The sequence below is a fragment of the Xiphias gladius genome, chromosome 17 (genome assembly GCF_016859285.1).
Source record: "Xiphias gladius isolate SHS-SW01 ecotype Sanya breed wild chromosome 17, ASM1685928v1, whole genome shotgun sequence".
NCBI lineage: Eukaryota > Metazoa > Chordata > Actinopteri > Istiophoriformes > Xiphiidae > Xiphias > Xiphias gladius.
The window spans coordinates 19,711,476-19,736,051 of NC_053416.1; the positions used below are offsets into that span (position 1 = coordinate 19,711,476).

General features: G+C 40.2%; 1 protein-coding gene across 4 annotated transcripts in view; it reads left to right on the forward strand.

Moving 5' to 3' along the window:
• Positions 1-24,576, forward strand: part of LOC120802459 (roundabout homolog 1-like) — an 80,720-nt gene that overhangs the window by 36,192 nt on the left and 19,952 nt on the right. For 3 of the 4 annotated variants that reach the window (XR_005709231.1, XM_040150305.1, XM_040150306.1), the window contains exons 3-4: positions 20,005-20,162; positions 23,856-23,976. Coding sequence is in view for 3 of the 4 variants with exons in the window: in XM_040150305.1 (XP_040006239.1) it covers positions 20,005-20,162; positions 23,856-23,976 (279 nt within the window). In the remaining variant the exon portion in view is untranslated. Of the gene's footprint in view, positions 1-18,742; positions 18,837-20,004; positions 20,163-23,855; positions 23,977-24,576 lie in introns of those variants that run through there. The other variant, XM_040150307.1, reaches the window with a different exon arrangement.

The following is a 24,576-nucleotide window of genomic DNA, read 5'->3' on the forward strand; positions in this document are numbered from 1 at the left end:
GCCAACATTCACTTGCTGTCTATTTTACTGCTAGCTAAAGTTCTGGTACAAGCCCTTTCCCATGGCCTGCTATCAAATATGTGCATGTCATATCTCCCATGAGAAATGTCTTGCTGAAGGTCTTGCACCAAAATGTTGACAGGCAATAAAACATACATACCCATCCACCACAAACAGTCCACTCTCTACTTCGAGTGTGAAATGCTTCTCACAAGGAATAGTTGTTTAATTGACAAGTTGGCTCAGTAACGGGTTGTCCTCACTGACAGACGAGGACGTTTTTACTCAAATAGCCATCGTTCACCTGCACATCCTGTCGGTTTTTCCTTGAGGTTTATTGACAGCATGTGTAGAGACAGTGAGTGTGATGTAGGAGCATTGTCAGTCTGATGTCTTTCTCGCTGTCACCTATTCTCTCTGTCTCATGCAAAGTGCCATTTATAAATAGACTATGCCAAAACCATGTGGTGTTTTTGTTGGCATGCATTTCTTTCAGCATGTTTACTGCAAAAAAATAAGCCAAAAAGCATATCAAGGACAGACTGAGACATTATACTGTATCCAATTTAATTAGAAGTTTTCATGCATTGTTTTCATGCATTTATTCACCTGTAGCTTTGTCATTTTTATTTTTTTCACCAAGGAGGTTATGTTTTCACCCGTGTCTTTTTTATGGTTTGTTTGTTAGCAGATTTATGGAAAAAGAACTGAACCGATTTGCACCAAATTTGGTGGAGAGATGAGACGTCGGCCAGGGAGGAACCCATCTCATTTTTGTCGTTTGACAGTGGCCTTGGCTGAGGTCTGTGCTCTCTGAGCACCTTTCTAGTTCTTTCTTTGCTCTTTGGTCTTTTTTTTTATCTCAAATGCACAGTGTCCCTTTTCCTGCATGTGTTAACATTTTAATAAGCTGATCTACAATACATAAACTATAAAGTCTGAAGGATTGATATGAAATATACTGTAGACAGACAAAAGAATTGTAAATATTTTGGGTCAAGGCAGTCATATTGCCTTTTCTCGTCTAAGTATATTTTCTCTCTGGGTTTTGTGTGTTTGAGTAGACCTTGGCCCTGGGTGTGCCTCTTTCCAACCTCTCTATCTGCTGCTCCTCTGTTGGCATTGATTATCTCAGACCTGAGGTGTGTGCATGCATGCGTGTGTATGTGTTTTACCGTCTCTAGCTCTGCTGCATACTGAGAAGGCCTATATCTCTAGAGGTTCCCTAATAGAGCAGATACTGTTGCCTGCCTCACATTGCCATGGGGGGTGGAGGGAGTGTTCGGTAGTGGGAAGGGATAGAGAGGAAGAAATAGGGGAGAGGGCAAAGGATGACGGTATCCACTGCTTACTTGCAGATATGAATGAAATCCTATCTGTTTGATTAGCCCTTTGACTTCACTGGTCACAAACACTTCTAGTTTGAGCAAATTGAATTGTGTTTCTTCAGGTGATAACATGCAGAGTGTACTGTACTTGTGTTGGACCATGTCCATGGTATTAGTTCATTCATTTTTACCATAGAGTCACTTGACTTATTGAAATAGATATTTCCTCACTTGCTGTGGTATGTAGCCATGCAGACAGTTTTGGTTTTATATGCTCATGTTTTGAGATATCTGTCTCTGAAATGTCTGCCTCTGCCCCATTACAATGGAGGACAATAGAATTCTGTTTTTGGGGTGCCAGCACTGAAAAATATTTTGTAATTTTGGTGAACCGACCATTTAACAACACAGTTTTAGTAGGTAACAGCACAAACCCAGGTTCAATTGCAATATCTATTTACAGAGTCTGTGTTCTCTTACTCTGGATAATCCACATGTTTTAAATGTTTCCCATATAGGGACTATTATTTTAGTGAAAAAAAGGTGATGTGATGTTGGTGTGCACCAAAAAAAAAAAATCAATCACGTTTTTTGTTTTGGGGTAGCAGAAAAAAAAATCTTAGAGTCGAATATGTCAGAAGACTAAATAACACTACAATTAAGTGAGAACATTTTTTTGTAATTTCAGTGAAATTGCCCTTTAATAACAAAACCCAAAGCACTAATATCGCGAGGATGGTCACTGAAGTCAGAGAAATTTTCTTGTTGCCCTACTTTCAAGTCAAGTCAAGCCAGTTTTATTTATACAGCACCAAATCATGACAGAAGTTATCTCAGGGCACTTTGTTTACAGTTGTGTAGTATGTGTGTGTAGTGTGGAGGAACAGCACAGCGAGATGACTCTGGTACCAAATTGCTTCTGGGAGGGAGAAGTGCAGGAAGCTTCACACTACCATGAACACACAGCAGGGAATGTGCTGTACATTGTTTACACTGTACACAGTCTGCCATGTTTAATAGCCCACCCTCTCACTCCCATTTGGTTTCTGAACAGAACGACAAGCTCACAAACACTAGGACTTCAGCAGCCCATGTTAGTCTGTATGCTTCAATGGATGCTATTAAACATGGGCTACCTTCAGCAGGGACACCCACTGGGTCTAATCAAGGGTTTCAGTCCCAGTAAATCTTGCGGTTCCTTGCCTTGTAAATTACCGTAAGACTACTACTGCAAAGGTATGTTGTCCTCCTGCTTTTCATTCAAACCCCGAAGCAGCTGCATATTTATATCAAGCAGAGCAAAAAAAAAAAAAAAAAACGGTGCATACAACAACAAACCAGTTTATTAGGACACATTTAGCCATATCAAACAGTGAACTGAAATTAAGAAAATGGAAGTTAACCATGGCTAGACAGAAAGCTTAGATAAGAAGAACTCAGCAGTTTGATGTGTGGAATGTGGAGATGGTAACACCACAGACAGAAGCGGAAATGATTGTTAACATTGACCTCGACTTGACCCCGATTCCATCCTCTAAATGTAATTCTTTCCTAAGGAGCCTGTAGGGACATGAAAGACGCTCTTTCTCCACAGACTGTGAAGAACAACTTTTCATTTTAGTCCACAATACCAGAAGTGTCTTCCCAGAAAAAGTTATCCCTATCCCTAATTGCCCTCTTTCTCATTTCTTCCTATTTGGATCCAGACAGTGCTGACTCTACTAAGAGGGAGACAGCTGGAGGGATTACAGTGAGCTAATTATAATATATCTGTCCATAATTGCAGCGGATTACACTATTAATCATACAGAGTTTAGCTGGACAAAATGCTTTAACCATCACATTACATAGCATATATCGCTACGTATTATTCAGTATTTATACAGCTGAAACTAAATACCACAGTTCCGTTTAAGTAGTCTTGCTAAGGGTAAAGAATAACCAAACCCTATTACACTATTACAGCTCCTTTTTCAGTCTGTAATGCATCATTGATGACTCCATTAGGTTTGTGCAATAAAAGTATTGTTGGACATAAATGAGGAAATGGCATGGTCCATTCAGGTATTAGATCAACTAGTGAAACTAATTCCAAGAGGAGTGCATGATTTGACTTCTGGGCTGGCCTAAGGACAGACGGACACCTTAGTGGGGGAAATCATTTGAGCAAATACCTCTGAGCTTCTCCTCCCTCTGCTCACTCTCCTTATATATGTATTAATAAGAAGTGAATATATGACAATAAGGAAATTATTGCGATATGTCACCATGGAAACCTGCTTTCTCCTCTTCATCATTTGCACTAGTCAGGCACTGAAAAAGCGTCTGTTTCAGTAGACCAACGGATCCAACTGATTTTATTTCGACTTCGCTCCGAAACCAGATGTGATCTTACGCTCTTGATCCCTTGAACCCATAAGCCCTGTACTGTACTGTAGCTGCCACATGAGAGCATGTAAGCTAACAGCATGCTGGTCAGTGAGTTATACTAGATGTATATAAAGGAATTATCTTACTATCCTATCTCTAGTCCTGGTATGGCTGTGAGGTAATCATAGTTGAACAAACAAGATAAAAATATCTGCCATGTGACAACTCTTTTACTGTCTAGTCAGTTCTAGTCTAGTCTATTGCCATTTATCTTGCACTGTATTTGTCCCATGCATTGGTGGACAGAATGACATTTGGTGTCACACCAAAAAGCTTCTACATTTGTGGGCCACATTTTTGTAAAAATGAAATGCGTTTACTCACATTATATTCTGTAGAAGCGAACGAGAGGCAAAGTGATTATTCTTAAAGCATGGTGCAAGTGTTTGCATGTCCTTCAATTCATCTACATCTCTCTGTTGTCAGGTTGACAGAATGTTGTTTATCTGCCCCGCTGGTTTTTAAAATAATCTATTTAACAATATGTTCACTTTGCTCCCTCCTGCCTCCTGCCCATCAGAGCAGCTGTCTCTGTGCACATGGTGCAGCAAGCCAACCTTAACGTTTTCTTTGCACTGCTGCTAAATCCAATTAAATTTACAGCAAAGAAATCACCTGATTACAAAGCTGCTCAACACCCCCCAACCACTCCTTTCCCCCTGGCGTGTATATTTGTGTGTACATCTGTGTATGCATGCCACCAAGGGCAATGTTTAGAGCTGATCAGGTGGGAATGTGACATACTTTCGGCTTGTGTGTGTGCCTGTCTTTTTGTGAATCCATATGGGCGCAGCACTAATTAAATCCAGCGGCTCAACCATTCACACCACTGCCTGCTTGGCACTTAGCAAAAAATCTGTTGGTGTTCTGTCAGGTAATATGACAAAACCAGCAGGGAGGGTTTATGTGAGTGTGTGTTAATGTCAGTGAGAGATAAGGGGTGTGATTAAGGCTGTAAAGTGAGTTTGTTTGAGTGCAGGAGTGAGAGGGAGGGAGATGTCCTGCAGACAGCAAAATATTAATTCTAGTCTAGTATTAGTATAAGGGACAGCCAGAACATGTCATTGGAGGCCTCCTCACTGAGCCAACAATGCTGGAGTCCCTTAGACATACTGACAGGCTGTTTGTCTCTCCGGAAGTGAGTGCCTCTCTCAGTAATTTCCAGGCCTTAGCAAATCTAAAGGATTTAAATGTGTGCCTAACTTCGCTCCTAACCCCATCACTCCCCATTGCTTTCTTCCAGCCCCTTCCATCGCCACAGTAGAAACTGTGTTATTGTGTTTTAAATAAGGTGGCTTTATCCCCATATTTATTCCCTGAGTGGAACGTTTCCATTCTGCTTTCCACAATTGTTTAGTAGGAAATGTTGTTTTTCATTATTCGTGTGAGCATGACTGAGATCACTTGTCTGCAGTGGTTTTCTAATTGTCCCCTTGATGTGTGTTTCCCGTAATTTCACAGCAAATGTGTTGAGGTTCTTTACGCATTGTGTGACAGTATGCTTGATTAGTCTGTGCTGCTTGGGAGGGCTAATGTGTTGGTTTATTGGTGTTGTGTTAACAGGATAAAGATTTATAGGTGTCAGACCAGCATGTGTTCTGTGGTCCGCACAACAGATAGATAAATAAATGGAAATTGGGTCCATTTGTCACTGCCCAGGCTTGCCTGGGATGCTGCGTACCTCTGGAGTGCCAAGCCCAGCAGAGATGTCACAGTTGGTCCCTGTCAGTCCCTTATCGTGTCTTCTGTCACACTTGCCCATGTGAGCCTGTTCCAGCCGCCTGCACACACTCCTACTGCCTCAATCCGCCACCAAAGGAGGCGAACAAGGCGACGAGCTGTACCCCTGTCTGGTTTCCTGCTGTTTTTGCTCACACCTTTTGAAAAAAACTTATCACTGGTTGAGAGTGTTGCTGTAATGAGCTACATGCAACTTGTGATGGAAACTGCATCTTGACAGAGAGAAATCAGACAGTGGAATCGCATTCCTGTTTTAAATAGAGAATCATGGCCCATATTTTGCATTGATTTCGCAATTCTAATTTGCAGTCTTTTGTCAGTGCACACAACTAAGCAGTATGTTTTTTTTTCTTTTTAATAATCTGTTAATTTAGATTGCAGCACGTTGTTGATGAAATAAAAATTTAGTGTAATGGTTTTTGTTCAATTCAATCATACATGTATTATTTAATGTTAATAAACATGTTCTGTGCTTCAAGTCATTGTTTTAAATATTTTTTTCAGTATTTAACTCAGACCACAATCTTTCTTCCTAACATTAACCAAGTGCTTTGAGTTGAATAAACATAACCATAAAGTTCAATCATGCTTTAGTTGGCACAAGCAGATTTTGTATTACAAGAGCAAATATTGTTGGGAGATAAATGATTTGAGGATATCAGTGAACATTCTGAAGATACACTCAGTAACAACACTTCACGAGTTGCCAAGTGATGTCGATCAACAGCGTTTAATCATGTTATGTTCATGACATATGTATTCCAGGCAGCATTACATTTCTGACAAAACATATTTGTCGTTGCAAATTAGTAGAATATAAATGTCATTTCTAGGAGACAGGGTTGTTTATTACGCACATTCACCCTGTAATTTGCTCAGGGATACAAGTTGTGGCACAAAATAGGGAAAAATCTTCTCATGCATAGGGAGTGCTGAGTTTACCAGAAGGAACAGCAGTTTCTTTGGAACATAGAAGAAGTGGATAATTATCAGTTTAGTGATAGCTTCCATGGTTACAAGTACAAAGGAAACTCAAACTTCAGCAACGTAAAACCCAATACATTTTAAAACACTGCAATGACCCCTTCATCATTTGACAGAATGTGCACCTGTAGTCGCATGGATTTTTCAATGTTAGGTACAAAGTAAGTAGAATCTCATTTGAGTCATTTTACCGTAATGCTCAGCCAGCAGTTTTTCTATTCATTTTTTTCTCTCATTTTTTTTCATAAATAGAAGAGAGAGACATTGAGGCTGAGACAGACATGAAACCACAGTGCAGTTGTGTGGTTTACTCTGGTATTCTGCTGACATGGGATCCATTAGCAGAGTTTGAGGGGCTGGGGTGGGGGTGGAGGTGGAGAATGCACAACAGGACTGGGAGAAAAAGAGGGAAGCGTGGGCCTAAAAATAAGTGAGGCAAACCTAGCATGGCTGAAAGATTTTACAGCAGGTTTGAGGCAGGCGAAAAGAAAAGAAGATGGGGAGGAGCAAAGCCTTGAGAGATGGTGCGATAGCTTGGAGGAAACAAAGGACATAAGAGTAAGCAGAGACTGAAGTTAGAAGACAGGAAAACACAAGGGAGAATGAAAAGTGATGAGGGTGTACAGTACTGTACATGCAGGAAAAGACAGAGAGAAGAGAAGAGAGTTGGTGGAGGGCTGATTCAGCTTACTTTGTGCTGGTGGAGAATCAAAGCTGCATGGTGGAACCTATGTGAGAATGGCAAATGTAGAGCTGTGTGTTTAGTGTCACTAGAACTGATTCTGGTGTGCACTTGCTTTAACCAAAATTGTCAGTGACGCACAGTAATGACCTCATCTTGGTCTGCTAATTTGCTCCCATCCAGTTAGGTGAGTCACCTAATGTTGCAGAGGACTGAGTCAGGATAGGTGTATTCATTTTACCAGAGCTTATTCATAGAATACCTCATATAAAATGATAAGGCAGGGTGTCTGTACACACACTTAGTGATCTTTCCTGGGGTGCCCAAATGATACCCTCCGTCCCTGTCATCACTCGAGTCTTGCACGCCAACCAATGGGAGTGTTATTGTTAAGGAGATTGAAAACACCTGGAGGCCGGCAACATCCAACGACACATCAGTCAGTCGTGTTTGCGTGGAATCAAACATTGACGGATGAATGTTTGTAGCCAAAGGGCTGCAGCAGTGTTTGTTGTAGGGATTTACAGAATAACATAGAGGGGATAGAGAAAGAGGATGACAGGGCTTCGTGTAATTACAGATGCATCTCAGGGATGTGCTTCTCTCACTGTGCTCACTTTTCTTGGAATATTTTCACATGCGAATGCCCACTCTGCCCAATTGTGCCCCTGACCACAACATCAAACGGAATGAGGTATCAGAGACAAGACAGGCGAAGCATCCAATATCAATTTTTGTGTGTAATCACATTTTTCTCTCTTCCTTTGCATATCATTTTTATCCTTATGCTGTCCCTCCCCCATACCTATCCATGGACTCTCCTCGTCAGAAAGACAAATTACCCACTGGGCTGCTCTTTTAGCTGTGCTTTCTGTACAGTAATCAATTTGAGGACGAGAGAAAGAGAAGGCTAGAGAAACGTGAAATTATTCATCAGGGTCTCTCGGTAGCGGGGCTGTAGAGGTGTGGGGGATGGTTGGGGCTACCTCGTCCTCTTTGAGATAATTAGGTAGAAGACCAAAAAGCAGACTTCAGGGGAAGACTGGGGGGCAGCAGTGAGAGGAAAAAAAAGAGACAGAAATGGAGAGTGAGCGGTAGGTGCAGAGTCAGGGGATCGTAGCTACTCTGAGAGCAGTTTGTTGTTATATTTGGAAATCTTGAGATGGTGTTTAGTTTGTCGTCCCAGCAACAGACAGATACACAGGAGAGGATGGAGGATAGACAGCTGGGGCTGGTGACGAGTGAAGGAGAAGTGCAGCGAGGAGGAGGAGGAGGAGGAGGAGGACAAGCTTTGAGGGGAGTATGACTCGAAGTTAGCTATAGTTAAACTACTCAGGAGAAAAGAAGAATAGTGCAACTAGAGGAAAAATGAGCCAGGCCCTCTCTTGTGGCGGGTGTTTATTCAGAGACCTCTTGTTTCCTACCAATTAAAGGGGCTGGGGGACTACTTCAGCACAATCCTCCTGGTCTCCCTCCCTCCTCTGCTCAATTTTCTTCCCCTCTTCTACAATGTTTACTTCATGTTCAATTTTTGATCATTTAAACATCTCAAAAAAGATATTTGAAAATGTTTTTTTTTCCTTCTAAGTTCTTCCATCTGACATCTTCATTCATTTGACATTTTGACATATACATTTGTTAAAGGACACTTTCACTGCATTTACTTGTCCTTGATATGTTTATCTTGTGTTAATTAATCGTATTATATACAACAGCCTGCATTTGTTCTGTTCTTATCTATACCCTTCCCTCTGCTGCTGCAATGACCCAATTTCCCAAGAGGGATCATTAAAGTTTCATCTTTCACCCCTCATTCATTTCTCTCCCCATTCATTCCTCCCTGGTGCAACTCAGTCCAAACCAAACAAGCTTGTCGCTATACTCGATTTCTCTTCCCATTCCTACTCGGAATCACAAGTCTTTATCCTCTCCACGACTTGTAAGTGCCAAAGCATACTGTTTTTAGGCTGTTTTGTAGCAAAAAACAGTGCATTTGTTGCATTTGTGGATTTGTTTTGTTTGAAACCCCTCTGAAGTTAATGGAGATAAGGTGTGTAAACACTGAATACTTGCACAAAGCTATGAATTTTTTTTTCTAGAGGCCCTCTCGCAGAATATTACATAAATGAGAATTATAAAAGAGAAATACAGCAGAATGAAACGTGGCTGTTTCATACTATCTGCACTGGACCATATTGTGGTGCTGTGCCGGCCTGTACAAAATATTATCAGTATCAAACACCTGACATGATTCACTAAATGGCTCAAAATCAGCCGGTAATTCAATATTTTTTAGCTTTATGCTGCATCTCTTCGCCTACCCATCATTTGTGAGGAACTAATGTATAGTATTGTGTCAAATACAGCCTCTACACATGCCTTGGAGTCATATGATTCTGCCATCTGTACCTGCACTGTCAGCATCTTTCCCCATCACGATAATGCAATTTTGCCCGGTTGAATAAAAGCGTTGTTGTGTTATGCTATGTATCTCACTGCAGAGTGTGTGGCTGTCAACGATGATGCCATTCTCTCAAATATTTGTGTGAAAACAGACCATGATTCTGTCTGGTATCTTTGTCTGATTTATATTGTCTCTATATATATATATTTTTTTTGTCTGCCATACTGCAGAGTGTTAACATACCTACCCATTGCCTTTTTCTCTCCTGGGCCCTGAGTTGTCTCTCAGATTGATGACTTGGGAAGGACTAGGGCACCTCAGGATACATTAGGATGCGCAACATAGCTGTAAGTGTTAGTGTGAGTACTAAGTGTGATTTCCGTGCATATGTGTGTGTTTGTTCAAATGTAACTTTGCTTATTTCGGCACCCGCCACGCAATAAAGCAAAAACACTACATTGCAGTGACTGTTGAGTCGTTTCGTTCATTGTTGCATTCACTGTGACTCTTTGTTTCTTTGTGTCTGTATCTCTACTCCTACCCTTGCTTGTATTTCTTTGTCTTGCTCACTTTTCTCTTTGTTACAATGCATCGCCCTCCCCACCACCAGCTCTTCTTCATCCTCCTCCTCCACTCCATCGCCTCTCTTTGTGACCTGGGTGCACTCCTCCCATGGAGCATCTTTTCATGGGTTTTACTCTTTATTATTTCTCTCTCTACCAAGTTTGTGTTCTTACTCAAACGAAGGCCAGGTATGAATTAAGGTAGATACACATTTAAACAAAGAGTAGCACACTAAGCATCGCATTTATGCCCTGTATGTAATGTGTAATCACACATACCCTGAAGTTTGACCCTCTTTGCTTTTTGTGACCTGTTTACAGAAGGTGCTTATTTAGAACTCAGCCTAACCCCCGGGAGATTTCTACGAAAACCAGCGCTATGGTCATACTGCTCAAACAAAGGTTTCTATGGGCTAGAATACTGGAATAAATTTGTCTCAAGGTCTGACTGCTGCCTGCTTTCCAGTTCTTTTGTTTTGTCAAACAAAGCCAGCAAATCTTTCTCACCAATCTCTCTCCTTCAGCAGGATTCATTGGCCTTATTAGTGGAAAAATCTAGACATGTTTTTTGTCAGTGTGAAAAAATTAATTGACACTCTCACACACATGCACTTACATACAGGCTTCCCTCCGCTAACCATATTTTATCTACTCGTTAATGTTCCCAATTACTCTGTCAAACACTGCCAACGTTTTGCAGCGTGGCACGCTTATTGAAATGGTAATGCAACCATCATAAAGTGAAACTCTTTCATTCACTGGCTTATAAGTGGATTTATTCATGACAATTTACTCTTCTCGTGCAGGATTACACTAATGAGAGGGTTAAAGGGTGGTGTGTGTGTGTGTGTGTGTGTGTGTGTGGCTTTTCTCTGCTTTCATGCAAGGGACTCTTGCCCTGGAGAGAAAGAGCCACATTTCTACTGCCTCCAGCTCTCTCCATTATTCAGACGGAGAGGGCTTGCTTTGGTTTTGTACCATTTCTCAATCTCGCCGGCGTACGCTTCCCGCTATCTAAAGGATTCAGGTGTCAGCTATAGCTCTCACATTTAACAATGGATAAAGCTTGTTTTTTGGTGTGTTTTTTTTTTTTGTGAGGTTTTATTTGATTTGAATCACAAACCAGTTTATATCATCATTGTCTCAACTTAGTCAGTGAATTGCTTCACATCTGGAACAGGCCTTAAATGTAATAAAGCAGGGCTTGTGTGCCACGGGACCAGATTGTAAGCCATCTCCTTGCAGGAGGTCATGTCCCAATGGGGAGGTGTTGTTAGTACAGATCTCAGTATGTAGGTCATTGTGCTTTGAGTTCAACAATCCCCAAGTATACCCTGTGCTCTACCACTATTTCAACCTGCTACTGTCAACACCCTGTCATACACCTCTCTGCGTGCCCCTGCCTGTCGCTCATTAGTGTCATCCCCCCAGCATCCTCAGTTGTTTGCTAGTGTCATCCACCCAGCATCCTCAGTTGAGGGCCTAATGAGTTACAACATACAGCACCGTTAACATTGTTTACCTGAAGGGGTTACATGAATTTATGGCAATGGGTCAAAGAGTAGATGTTATACAAAGTGTAAGCTACTTACAAAATAACTGGTGGCAAGAGCAGACATCACCCACACATTTAAACATTTTATTTAGACTTCCAAAAGATTCAGTTATACAAGGCTTGTATCATCATAACACTGAAAGAGTGCCCATTCCTTGCAAATATAAGACTGTAGAAAACTCAAAGAATGGCAACTTGATACCTTCGGTAAACTCTTTTGCTAACACGTTTCAGAGAACTGGGTCTTTCCACATAAATTTTATGCCCCAAGGAAGGAGACACTTGAATACATTTGCAATTATTACATGGACCAAGCTTCCATCCCGAGTCTGATTTATTTGCTATTTATTTAGTTTGCTTAATAGAAGCTTGATTTAATGAAATGGTGAAGCATTAGTAAAACGTATTAGAGAATGTACTGCAAAAGTGATTAGCATGTTGGGTGATTTTAATAATTCTGTGTACTCAGTTGATGCTAGAAGAAATAATATAACACAAATAATATTTAAAGCAGCTATAATTTAATTGATTTTTATTTCTGTTTTTTCATAGTACTCCCATTTAAAAGGGACCAAATTTAACAAGTAGGACCTCTGTGTATTTATTCCCGCACACCAATGACATACAAGTTGGTTAAAAGTAAAGATGGTGATTACCCGCATAGCCTGTCATTGCTACATAAATGTGAAGTAACAGATCAAGTTGAGATACTGTAATCCAATTTATTACCCAGTTATAAAATAAGTGTAGCAACAACTGGGTTATACAAATACAGTAACGTTAAGCTATGGACAAGTCTTTTCAACTCTAAGCGCAATCTGCTCAGACCTCCATAGATAAGCTAATCATCATTCACACTGGTGTGACACTGGGCTGCTGCACGGAAGCTGCCAGGCAACAACACTTACTTCAACATTATATACCACACCTTCACTATAGCGTTACACTTTTGTACCAGAATAGACTTTGCTGTTTTTCTACCTTAAAAAAATGACAATTTGATATACAGCAGGTGTGTCCAGGGTAATGCATTATTTGGTCTGAATGACAGAGCTTTAAAGGGCAGAGCGGTCCTGCCTTATGCTGCCTGCTCCAGAGTAAATGAGCATGAGTTACCAACTCTTATAGCCTGTATTTCCTCAAAGACAAAGTCGTAAGTTGATAAAATTCTCTGCTGCTCTTAAAAATATCTACAGCACTAGTTTTTAAATCTTGAAACAGAACACAATGCAATGCCTGTATAGTGTTTCTCATTTGATTCTCAAATGATTCAATATTTGACGGTGGTTTTGTTTAAACTCGCATGTGCTCCAGTGCATTCTATTGGCGGGATGAAATCATAGATAGTAAGGAATCACAGATAAGTTATCTTAAGATGAAAATGTAGGGTTCTCTCCTTTTTGATCGCTCTTTGATCTTTCTTTCTCTTTTTTTACTACATTTTGTTGCTGCTCAGACTGCGGACCAAACAAAAGTGGCCCTTAAAATATTATTCTAAATTTTTTTTTATGGTTTGTTTTGATTTATTGTCATTAGGGAAATCGAGAGAAATCAACACATTTGAGGCAACAACAGGAACTAAGAGTCAACCTTTTGCACTTTTGTGTGACTGACAATTTTTCTAACCCTATCAGAGCTGCTCAGCCTCTGTTTCACCCAGCTCTTCTGCCACTTCACTAATTCTCCTAATCTGCTTCATGTCTTTCTGTCTTTTCGTATCTGCCCTCTCCTTATTCTCAGCAATGCTTTTCCATTTTCTCGCTCTCCTGTCTTCCTTCTTACAGAGGGATAAGATGAGTGGAGGAGATTAAAATGGAGGTTACACAATCCTTTCAGCTGGTTTTAATGTCTGCCCCTCAAAGGTGATATCTTCTGCACGTACATCAACAGGATTAGAGTGTCAGGACATCCAAGAACTGATGAACCAGTGCATCCATCCTTACACACACTCACACACAATCATGCTACACATAAAGCCCCTGTCAGAATGCAGTACCTCTTAACAGGGTGTATGCATTTTTAGTACACATGCACCATAATTTCTGATGTCCTTGTATATTTTAAATAGGACAAAACAGCAAAACTTATAACAGACTTAGTAAAGAGGCCAAAATAGTAACATGGAAACATGACTGTTGGTTGGAATTAAAACAGGAAAACAAGATAAGGCACAAAACAAAACTATTAAAAGCCAAAATATAAGACACCGACCTTATACTGCAATATGAGTATAGTAACAATAGTGACAGCTGTAAATTGATATGTTCTGTTTCTACTGTGAACATGTGTAGTGGGGTTATTTCTGTCTATGTGCCCTACAGGGTAGTGACAAAATGTTAAATGTCACAAGATAAGCTGAGAAAAAATGATGATATTTACAAAATGAAAGTAAATAAATGTCTGATACGAATCCAGATAGCACAGGTCAACATGGGGCTAACATTCCTAAAATGTCTTACAGATGTGTATGAAGTCGTAGCCATGGCCTGGCAGAGATATAAACAGGGGAAGGTCGGTTGAGTCTGAGAGAGAAAGAGAGCAAGAGAGAGGAACAAGTTTAAGAGTAAAATCTGGCCCTACACATAACCAGAAGCTTTATTCTGGTAAGTGAGCCCCTATGTTGGGTTAATTGGCTCACAAAACACAAGATGGGGTTATGGAAAAAATCTGTCCGACCTGGGACGTTTTTGAGTAATGATTTCTTTACAGAAAATGGAATTCAAATAGGGGAGCTTGGGGAGGGCACACAAGGAATTTTTGATTCCTTTATAAACACTGTGTGGTATCTTGTGAATGCTAGTGTATTCTGCGAATCTCGCGTGGCATAGTTATGATACTGAGCTAATGCATGTATCCTAATTTGCATTTGCGAACCTCATTTTTTATTGGATTTGCTTGGTTGCAGTTCATATCATGGTATTGGTTTTTGTATGTGTTTGCAAAGAGGCACAGGGCCCACTGGACCTTCTGTGTAAGTGTATGTTTGCGTGTGTGTCTCTTTTTTTCGATCTATCTGACCAACTACTATACGTGTGCTGCGTATATTGGTTTTTTCTGTGGAGCAGCTGTTTCTCCTGCAGCTTTCTGTCTCTCCAGACAATGACTCGGTAAGCGCAAGGAGGAGGTGGAGGAGAATAAGGGGGAGATGGGTAGAAGCAGAGAGCTAGGGGGTAAGGAGAGGTCAGGAAAGAGATTGTGAGAAAAGTCAAGGATTTCATATCTGCTGGGGTTGGATGATAACTGTATTTTAAAGGTTAGCGTTGGGTATTTATTACATTTATATATTTCCAAGTTAGTTCTCTGGGATATTTTAGTCAAAGAGGCTGGTTTGTATTTGAGTTGAAATGAATGTTTTTAAGCACTGGAAAACATTAAGACTTCTGGATAGTGTAATAGATGCCAGTACTTATTTTTACTACTTACTCTTGGAATAATTTGTTTTAGTGTGGTTTCAGTCCAAAGTGCCATGGAACAGAGAAAGAACTATAATTTCAACTTCTGCTTCTCTTTTTCTTTTTTTAGTATTTACATATTACTGACACAGTCTGATGAAATATCTACAATATGTTAGGAATAAGACTCTGGGCAGTTGATGCTCCGCCTCTTTCTCTTTTTTAAAATGTAACTTGAGTTTCTAGAGAGCATTTCAGTGAACTTTTCCTTTTTCTTCACTCACTATTGAACCATCTAGAGGAGGTCAGTGTGTATGAGATTCTTGAATAAGTAACTGATTAAATCATGCATATATTATTTATAATGTATGGGAATCCAATATACTGTATTAAGACTATTATGGTGTTCAGAGAATACTTTGGAATAATGCTCAAATAGAGTGTTAAATAACATTCAGTCAGTGACATTTCCTTTTTACTGTTTAAATGTAAAGCGAATACTGAACAGTTGCTTATTGCAAGAAATAGTGCAGCACAAAACCGTCCTTAAAACCCCACAACTTGTCATTTTTACACTTTGGTTTTTGTACAGATGAAACAAACAAAATTGAATGTGTTACTAAGTGAACTTCCAAGTGAATCGTGCTAGTAGGTGGATTTTCTTTCCCTTTGGACAGAGACAGTTTAGCTGTTTCCTCCTGCTACCAGTCTTCATACTAATGCAAGCTCAGCTAAGTGGCTGCTGGCTGTAGCCTCACATGTTTCATGCAGACATGACACAGAGACACAGAGAATGGTATCGATTTTCTCATCTAACTCTCGGCAAGAAAGCAAACTGGCTTATTTCCCAAAATGCCAATCTATTCCGTTGCACCCAATATCAAAGATAAACCCATATAAAACCTTTTCTAACAAAAGAGAATACATTTTGGCAATTGAGGACTGTTCTACCAAATTTGCATCTACTATTGATAAGAAAGGGTGAAGTATCCCTCCATTTAATATTCTCACAAAGAAAACGGTATTTATTATACAGTCAGCAGCTAATTGTTCTCGTCAAGCTCAGACCCTGCTGAAATAAAAAAATGATCCCATTCTTAATATTTAATGCCTAGAGCCAACAGTGACTTACATGTCATGGCATGTTTCCTTGCTTTCATTTGTGTTGTAATTTTATATCATATGAATTTTCTGATCAATTATAAAATATATTTAAAAAATATAAAACACATCAAGGTAATGATGTGGAAATTCCATGGTGTTCTGCTTGATTCTTCCTAAAAACCTAAAATCTGTCATTGGGATAAGCTGATTGCTAATTGGATTCCTCCATTATAATGTGAGTTGGAAGCGGAAGCATGCACAGCTGTTGTCTGCTTCTGGCAAATCTTAGCCATAACTGATATTGAAACCATCAGTGACTTACAGTAGTGTCAAGCTTGACTTTGGGACATACAAATGATTGCTGTACCATAATAACTGCACAGCTGGGTCTGCAGTATGTAAAGCACTTTGGATACAAAATGGAGTAATAAGGGAGGGTTACTTTTGACTGTGGTGACAAAAGATGCCTCTGGCTGTGCCGTGTGCCCCGTTCCACCCCTATCTGTGGGGTTAGATTGTCTTCCTTTTTGGTCCAGTTGGACTCTGCAGAGAGGATTATTGGAGCTCGGCTGCAGTAGGCCTTTCAAGCTGGCTCCAGAGGACTAACAACAAGTCAGACACTGTCAGATCCAGGGTAGGGAGGCCAAGGGCTGACGCTTTGAAGTGGGCTATGAGATTCTCATCTGGAGGGATCAGATGGAGGGAGAAAAGAAGACAGCGTGAGGTGCAAAGCTCCAGCTAAACAGGCAAGATGGGTTGGCTTTAGTAGCTGTGGTGGTGGGTTTCACTGTTAGAAGCCAGAGCCTATAGGACATGCTATCAATGGCTTTGATTCAATGAAATCCTGTGAAATTCACATGTGTACAACTTGTGAAATAAACAAGTATGACTTGTGAATAACAAGGGAGACATGATAGTGTCCCAACACCTTAAAATACAAGTGCGAGGGTGAAAGAAAAGAGGCGAAAACAAGATTAAAATAAAGTAAAAGATTTAGCTGAAGTTTTTGAAGTCGAAAAGGAGATACAGGAAAAATATTAATGATCCTGCAATCAAAGCATGCTGAGACACAGGTAAGAAAGTGACTTTAATTTTCGTCGATTGTCCTCTGCATAATTCTTCTAACGTCCTTAAAATCAGGGCAGTCATTTCAGGATGTCCACATTTTATTAATCAGCCTGAAATGTTTAAAAATGTATGTATCCAGCAACTTTTTTTCCTGGCTCTCCCTGTCTATTGAGCCTGGTCTTGCAAACGACACTTACTTAAGGGATTTAAGGCTAGACACCGATGTCAGCAACATCACTTCTAGGGAGTAGATTGCCAGGATATGATTTCAGATAGGCCGAAATTATATGAATTATGTAAATGACAAGAAAAGACACTAATGCAAGAAAGCAGGAGGAACTGAAGACTGTTGAGAAACTGGAAAGAAGAAAACAATTTTAGCATAGTTTAGGTTTTGAAAAAAAGAGTACTTACGTTTGTGTTTGCTTGTATGGTTTTTACTTGGGCATGCATAATTTCCTATTATAACGTAATAAGCAGATAAATTTTCCCTTCTGAGAATATAAACAGTCAGTTTTACAAACACATGTTGTGGATTATTTGTGTGCTTACCCAGCACAATAGTATAACATGCAAAAACCAGTCAACTTTGCCTTGTTCAAATACATAAACATGCATACTTGAGGAAATTCTTCACTAACCTTCATAAGCTTCCTCTGCTTTTAACCCTTATGTCTCTTGCATTATTTCTTACAATTAACTAAGGCAATCACAAAAAATAAATCTTTAACAAAGGGGCTTGAGGAAATAGTCCAGGCTTTCAAATCCTATGGAGACATTTGGATCTCTCAAGATAGTAAAAACAGATGTGTAATCTGATTGCTATTGGAATTATAAGATAGTATCAGTCAATCAATCAACATGCACACACACACCCACACACACACACACACACACACACACACACACACACACACACACACACACACACACACACACACACACACACACACACACACACACACTGTACAGGCAATTGTGATGGTCTCCCTTTCTTCCTGTCTGAAGTAACCTCAACCATGTTTTTGTGTCCCATGAGGAATGCCTTTTATCATGTGACATGGTGGAGTTGGCGGCGGCAGGGAGGGGGGGCGTCAGACAGCTGTTTCCCATCAGCACTCAGTCAACTGCAGTCAGCCAGTCGCAACCCTACTCAGAGGATCAGAGGAGCAGGGCAGTGGAGTGGAGCTCAAAGAGATGCGGGGGCCAAAATACCTCCAATTAGAAGGTCATCCCAATTTGTTCCCCCATATCCACGGTGCTCATCAGGCATCTCAGGCCTGCTTGCCCAGTGTTGTGTACAAATTCATAGTCAGAGGTCAGCGGGTTGCTGCCATCTGGCAGTGATTATGCCTTTTCCTCATTGTTTCCTGTCTTTTCACCCCAACCCAGCTCTATTGAGTTCTACTATTCTGCTAGCTCCGTGTTGGCTCAGCTCCCTTGGCTTGTTGAGGTTCTAGCCCCCCCCCCCTGTAATTTAAGACTGGGAATACTTAACAGCAGTCACTGATGCAGAGGCATCTACATTAGCACATGTTGGTCACCTCATCAGGAGCAGGAATCTGCTCATTTATATGTAACAAAAGGTATTTTTCATTCATGATGTATGTATGCCTTTCCCTTCACATGTCCCAATTCCTTGTTATTCATGTCCATCCTCTGGTGTAATCTTGCAAATTATTTTTCTTTAAATTTATCTTTCTGACACGGTTAATGTTTTAGAATCCCTTGTCATTCTTAATATGCTCCTCCCCATGCCCTTTGGAACTTGAGCCTGTACAGTGAAGACCTTTATACTGTATACAGTCTATGGTGGAGACAGGAACCACTAGAAATCGCATTCTTCTGTTGTGCTTCATGGCGTGTATGCGAGCCTCTGGCTGCAAGCTCTTTTTCTGTGCGCAGGCTACCTGTGTGGAAAGCTGATAAATTGCTGTGGTGGCTTTCAGCTGCCTGCTAGGGCAGCCGTCAGGATCTCCCCTCTCTGAAGTGCTCTGTAGCAGCGTATCTTCTTACCTTACTGTCAGCCATTAGGCCAACCAGCCTTCTCAGCAGCTAGTCTCAATAGTTGTGTTTGAGTAAGGGAGTGAGGGAGAGATCCTGGGGATTTTGGCAGTAATATTAAAGTGCTGTATGAATAAATTAATGTTAGATGGACTGACGGATAGATGTGTAAATAGATGATATATTGACAACTCATCACAATATCACAATGAAAGCATATGAATGAAAGTGTTTGTGTGCAAGTGTAATTGACAGAACTAGAAAAAAACATTATTATGCTACCTTCACATCATATGTTCCATATCAAGTACACAGTGTGCTGCTGTTCAAGTGGTTTAAATCTTGAGAACATTGTTGCTAGGTGACTTACAATAAAACGGATTGTGGCCCTGTTCCCCACTCAAACGTGGTGAGAATTGTTGTGCATTCCATTGCCATGCTAGGAACAAGAAAATGATAGACTATTAAAAAAATAATAAAATAATGAATGAAAAACAGTTTCCCTAGACTCTGGAAAAATAAACAAAAATAACCAACATAAAGTAAGTCACAACTTCTGAACTCACAACTATATATTCCCACTTGCTAAAGCTGCGAGTATCAGTCAGCCATGGAAATGGACTCTTCTCGAGTCAAGTACAACTCCACTTGAAGGCACCGATATGAGCAAATATTATGCTTTGCCATTGTCAAATCATGGTCGAACATCATTAAATTCCACTCTGCTCTGCTTCCCTATGTGTTTTCCAGTTTTACGTGATGACTTCAGACAGAACCCCGTAGACGTTATGGTTGCGGTGGGTGAGCCCGCAGTGCTGGAGTGCCAACCACCCCGTGGGCATCCTGAACCCACAATCTCCTGGAGGAAAGATGGAGCCAATTTAGACGACAGAGAAGAACGCATCACAGTAAGAGATGCCATTTTGAGTGTAAACATTACACATTATTCTGACTAGGGCTAAAACTAATTATTAATTTTAGTTTCATTATTGGTTCATCTATTTGAATGATTTTTTCAGTTAACTGTATAGTTAATAAAACGTCAGAACATAGAGACAAATGTCAGGTCACATCTCAGGTTCCCAGAGCTCAAAATGACATGTTCTAAATGCTTTTCATGTCCAACCAATGGGCTAAAACTGAAAGGTATTCAGATTAAAATGATATAAGAAGGAGGAAAGCAGCAAGTCCTCAAATTTGAGAAACTGGAACCAGTGATTTTAATTCATTTTTGCTTGATACATGACTTAAACTATAAATAGATTATCAAAATTTTTGGTGATTAATTGTCTGTCAGTTGACTAACTGATTAATCAGTTAAATGTTTCAGCTCTAATTCTGACCTTTAATGACTAATTCACCCACATTTTTTTCATTCCTTACCCTCATGTAAGACAAAATACTGACTACCAGTTGATACATACACATACAAAACATGCAAGGAACTCACATTAATAGAAGTTGTTTGGTTTATATCTTTGGTATTTAGTTGCCCTTTTTGTAACTGTAAAGAACCAATTACCTCTCACCTCAGTCATTTTGAAGTGTGGGAGGGCAAGCGTGTTAAGTTAAGATCGATTTGTGGTCACAAGAACACTAAATAATAACATCATCTTTATCCGTGGCCTAACAGAACTGAAAATGCTGAACATAAGATCAGGAAAAAAATGGGGAATGGTACATATAATGTTGTGTCTGTTAGAGAAGCACAACAGGCGTCTCATTCCTTTAACTCAAGCATATAACCAGGTTTGAGCGACTCACATGATTTTGTACGTGTGTGTACAATATATGTGTGCCAATTTGTTTATTAGAATGTCTGTGCTTGCTCGTGGGGACACACTGGAGAAGATTCAAAGCTCATGTTAGTGTGGAATGACAGGTAGAGTCTCTCTGGGGGGCTATGATGGACAGAGCAGCTATCTCTGATTCAAGGAGAGGTATGGATCAGAGCGGGGGGAGCCTCCTCTGAGGGAAATACAAAGGCTCCTTTTTGCTTTGTACTTTCTGCGTGCCTGTCTTTGTCCTCCCTAATCATCTTTCCTATATGGAAATATGTCTTTGCCATGAGAGTTCACTCAAAGACATCAATTTCCGTACAAAGACCAAAGGAGTCCACAACAAGTGATTAATGGCTACTTTCAATCCTTCTGAGTGATTCCCTTGTGGTCTGGACCATAATGTATTGATACTGATATGTAGATAAAGTTATGACTTAATTCTTAAGGACACTTTTAGACGGTTCTCATATGGATAAGTGTGATTTACAGATTTTAATTAAAAAGTTCAGTGCCTTTACACAGCAAAATTCATGTAAATCACACTGTAAGCAGCTTGAGACTGTGTGTGCCTTTAGGGCATCTAAGGCTATGTGAAGAAGAAAAAGAATATACTGAAAAAGAGCAGAGATGAAAGCTGAGGTTTCAGTAGAGATGGAGGATAAACCACATTTGGATTTCCTAGCAATGGAATTGCCGCTAAAAACGAGGTCCGTGAAGGAAATAAAGAAGCTCTCGGTCTGCTCTTTAATCAGCTGCTAAAGTTACTACTGCAGCAGTATTTGCAGTAAACAGAAAAAAAAAGTTGCAGAACAGGAGTATAGCATTAGTCAAAGGCACTGGTTAGAGCAATTTCATCATTACAGTTCTTGACGAATGCTTTACTGGCATACTTTACTCATTGCACTGCAATCAAATTTGATATCGGTTCATCAAGAGACAATTAGCCTGTTACCTCAACCTCATTCACCTGGATTAATATTTATTTTATGAATATATTAGTGCTTACTCTATGAAATGAAAAACTACAGATTGGCAAAGATTATGAGCCAATAATAGATCTATCCATTGACATTCAAGTAATTATTAAATAAAAAAATTATTTTATTGTATGTCTACATGTCATAGGTTCCCCTACTTCATATCTGCTGCTATATCATGTAACTGTATTAATATAATGCAGTTCCCTTATCTTCATGTGCAAATAAGCCACACAAAAACTATAAACTTTCTTTAAAAAAAAAGCTAAATTCTTATATTATATTTTAATATATATTTGTTTCCATCCAACAAAATACTGTAAAATACTATCTACCAAAACATGCGGTCTTATGTGCTGGGATTCCCACACTAATGCAATTCATGGCTCATTCATGACAGTATAAACACCCTTGTTACTGTATGCAAACGTGCAGTTATGTTTTAGTCATGTATAAAACATTTTGCATTGGCTATAATGTGAGTATTAACATCCGGACCTTATCCAATGAATACTGACAAGAATGGCTGAATCTGCAATACCAGTTCCCGAATTCCCCCACTTTCTCCTTGTGACTACTAGGGGTTGGCATTGTGTATGAAAAGTACATACAACCACAAGTCACATCAGAGTTTTTTTTAAAATCTTCCTCTTAAAACCACATCATTTTCAACAGATCTGGAATGTCAGCCATAGTCAGGCCACTCTTAGTTGTTATTTATCTGGTGGACAGTGTGAGCTGCTTGTGGTGGAAGGTTAGCCTGGAGGAGGATGACTAATAAATGAAAGGCTGTCGGTTTCATCCTTGCAGCAGCAATTTAACGATGTATTCCATCTGTGAGCCAGCGAGTGCAGATCGTCCACCAAGCAAGGTGCTCTCTAGCATGACGCTGAATCCCCTGCCTGCTTTATGGATACAGCACTGTAGGCGGCCTTGACCTCTGACCTCTTTTAAGAAATAATAGAGCTGTGCGATTACAGGGTGCGTGTGTCTCTGGCAGCTAACTTAAATCACAATAAGGAGGCTGAAAGTTTAATTGAAGTTGATGCCTGGGCGAAGGCTTTAGATGTTTGAGAGCAGGCAATGGCCTTGTGTTTGTTTTGAAGATCGGTTCAGATCGGTATGTTTCCCCACTATAGTTTCACATCTGCTCACTGCTGCCGTGGTATTATCTCTAACATTGGGTGTCTGCAGACTATCAATACAGTAGCTCACATTCAAAACACCATAAAGACAGCTACCATGGTCTGTGGGGGCGTATAGTGGATAGGATATGAAAAGAGTGGAAACAGCATGGAGAGCATATATCTCCCACCTCTTTGTGTTTGAGTTTGCCTGTGTGTGTGTGCAAATGTCAGCAGAAGATAAAAAGTTTGGGAAAGGCAAGGTGCGCTGAGTGAACATCTGAGGAATGTCTTCTACAAAGATGCTCTGTGCTAATGTAGCACTAGATATGAATTATGTAATTCTATAATGGGTGACCTTTTGTGCAGCCTGAAAGGCAGAGCAAATTCTATTCCTTAGATAAAGAGATGGATACAGATGCACACAGACATACACTACTATTCTTGCCGTTACGCCATCAAGTGTATAAGAATGTACTGTATATTTTCAAGTGGTCGATGTGATTATATGTGGGTGGCATCATGCATTAAAGGCCACAGAGGAAACTTTAGCTGTGGCACATCTTATCACAAAATTTACAAATTTTGGGCGGATTATTTACAGTCATTATGAATGTGCCAAACTCACTCGGTAACTCGCAAACACATGCAGCACACAAAAGGGTGGAAGGGTCTTATGCAAATACAGCTGTGCAAACATGTTTTGTGCTTCCTTTCAGATCCGCAGTGGCAAGCTGATGATCACCAACACCAGGAAGAGTGATGCAGGGAAATATATCTGCGTAGGAACTAACATGGTGGGCGAGAGGGAGAGCGAGATTGCTGAACTCACTGTGCTGGGTAAATTTTGCAGCTTTGTGATTACATTGTACAATGCTCCAGTGCTTCAGTTAGTCTAAGTACCCCCTCACTTCTCAGTGGTATAGTTTGCCAGTCCACTGTGTGAGGTCTTTGTCACTGGGGTATAATAACCCATTAATTACATTGATTATGCAGGACTACCATCCAATCTGCCAGCTGCGAAGAGATTTCCACCCAAACATGTGCTGAACATCTACTGCCGATGCGTCCGCTGGTACAGCCTCTCAAACCTTTCAGTACAAGAGCTCCCAATGCTATCCTCGACACCTCCCACCCCAAATGCCTGCTTCCACCCTCTAGTCTCCATCCCCCTTTCATGCTCCTAGCATTTCCCATCCGAATAGAGCTCTTATCAGTATCACACAGTTCGATGACCTTGCTTAAGGTTGAGAGTATACAGTATAGTGCCTCATAGAGCCGTTCAAGGCTATGAGAATAATCCTGCTGAATGCAGAAATAGGTCAAGATCTGTTGTTCTGCAGGTTTTGCTTAATAAATGACTTTGGAGACTGACAGAGGATTATCACTAGAGTAATACATTTTCCCAGACACTATGATGATTGCAATATGTAGTTGACT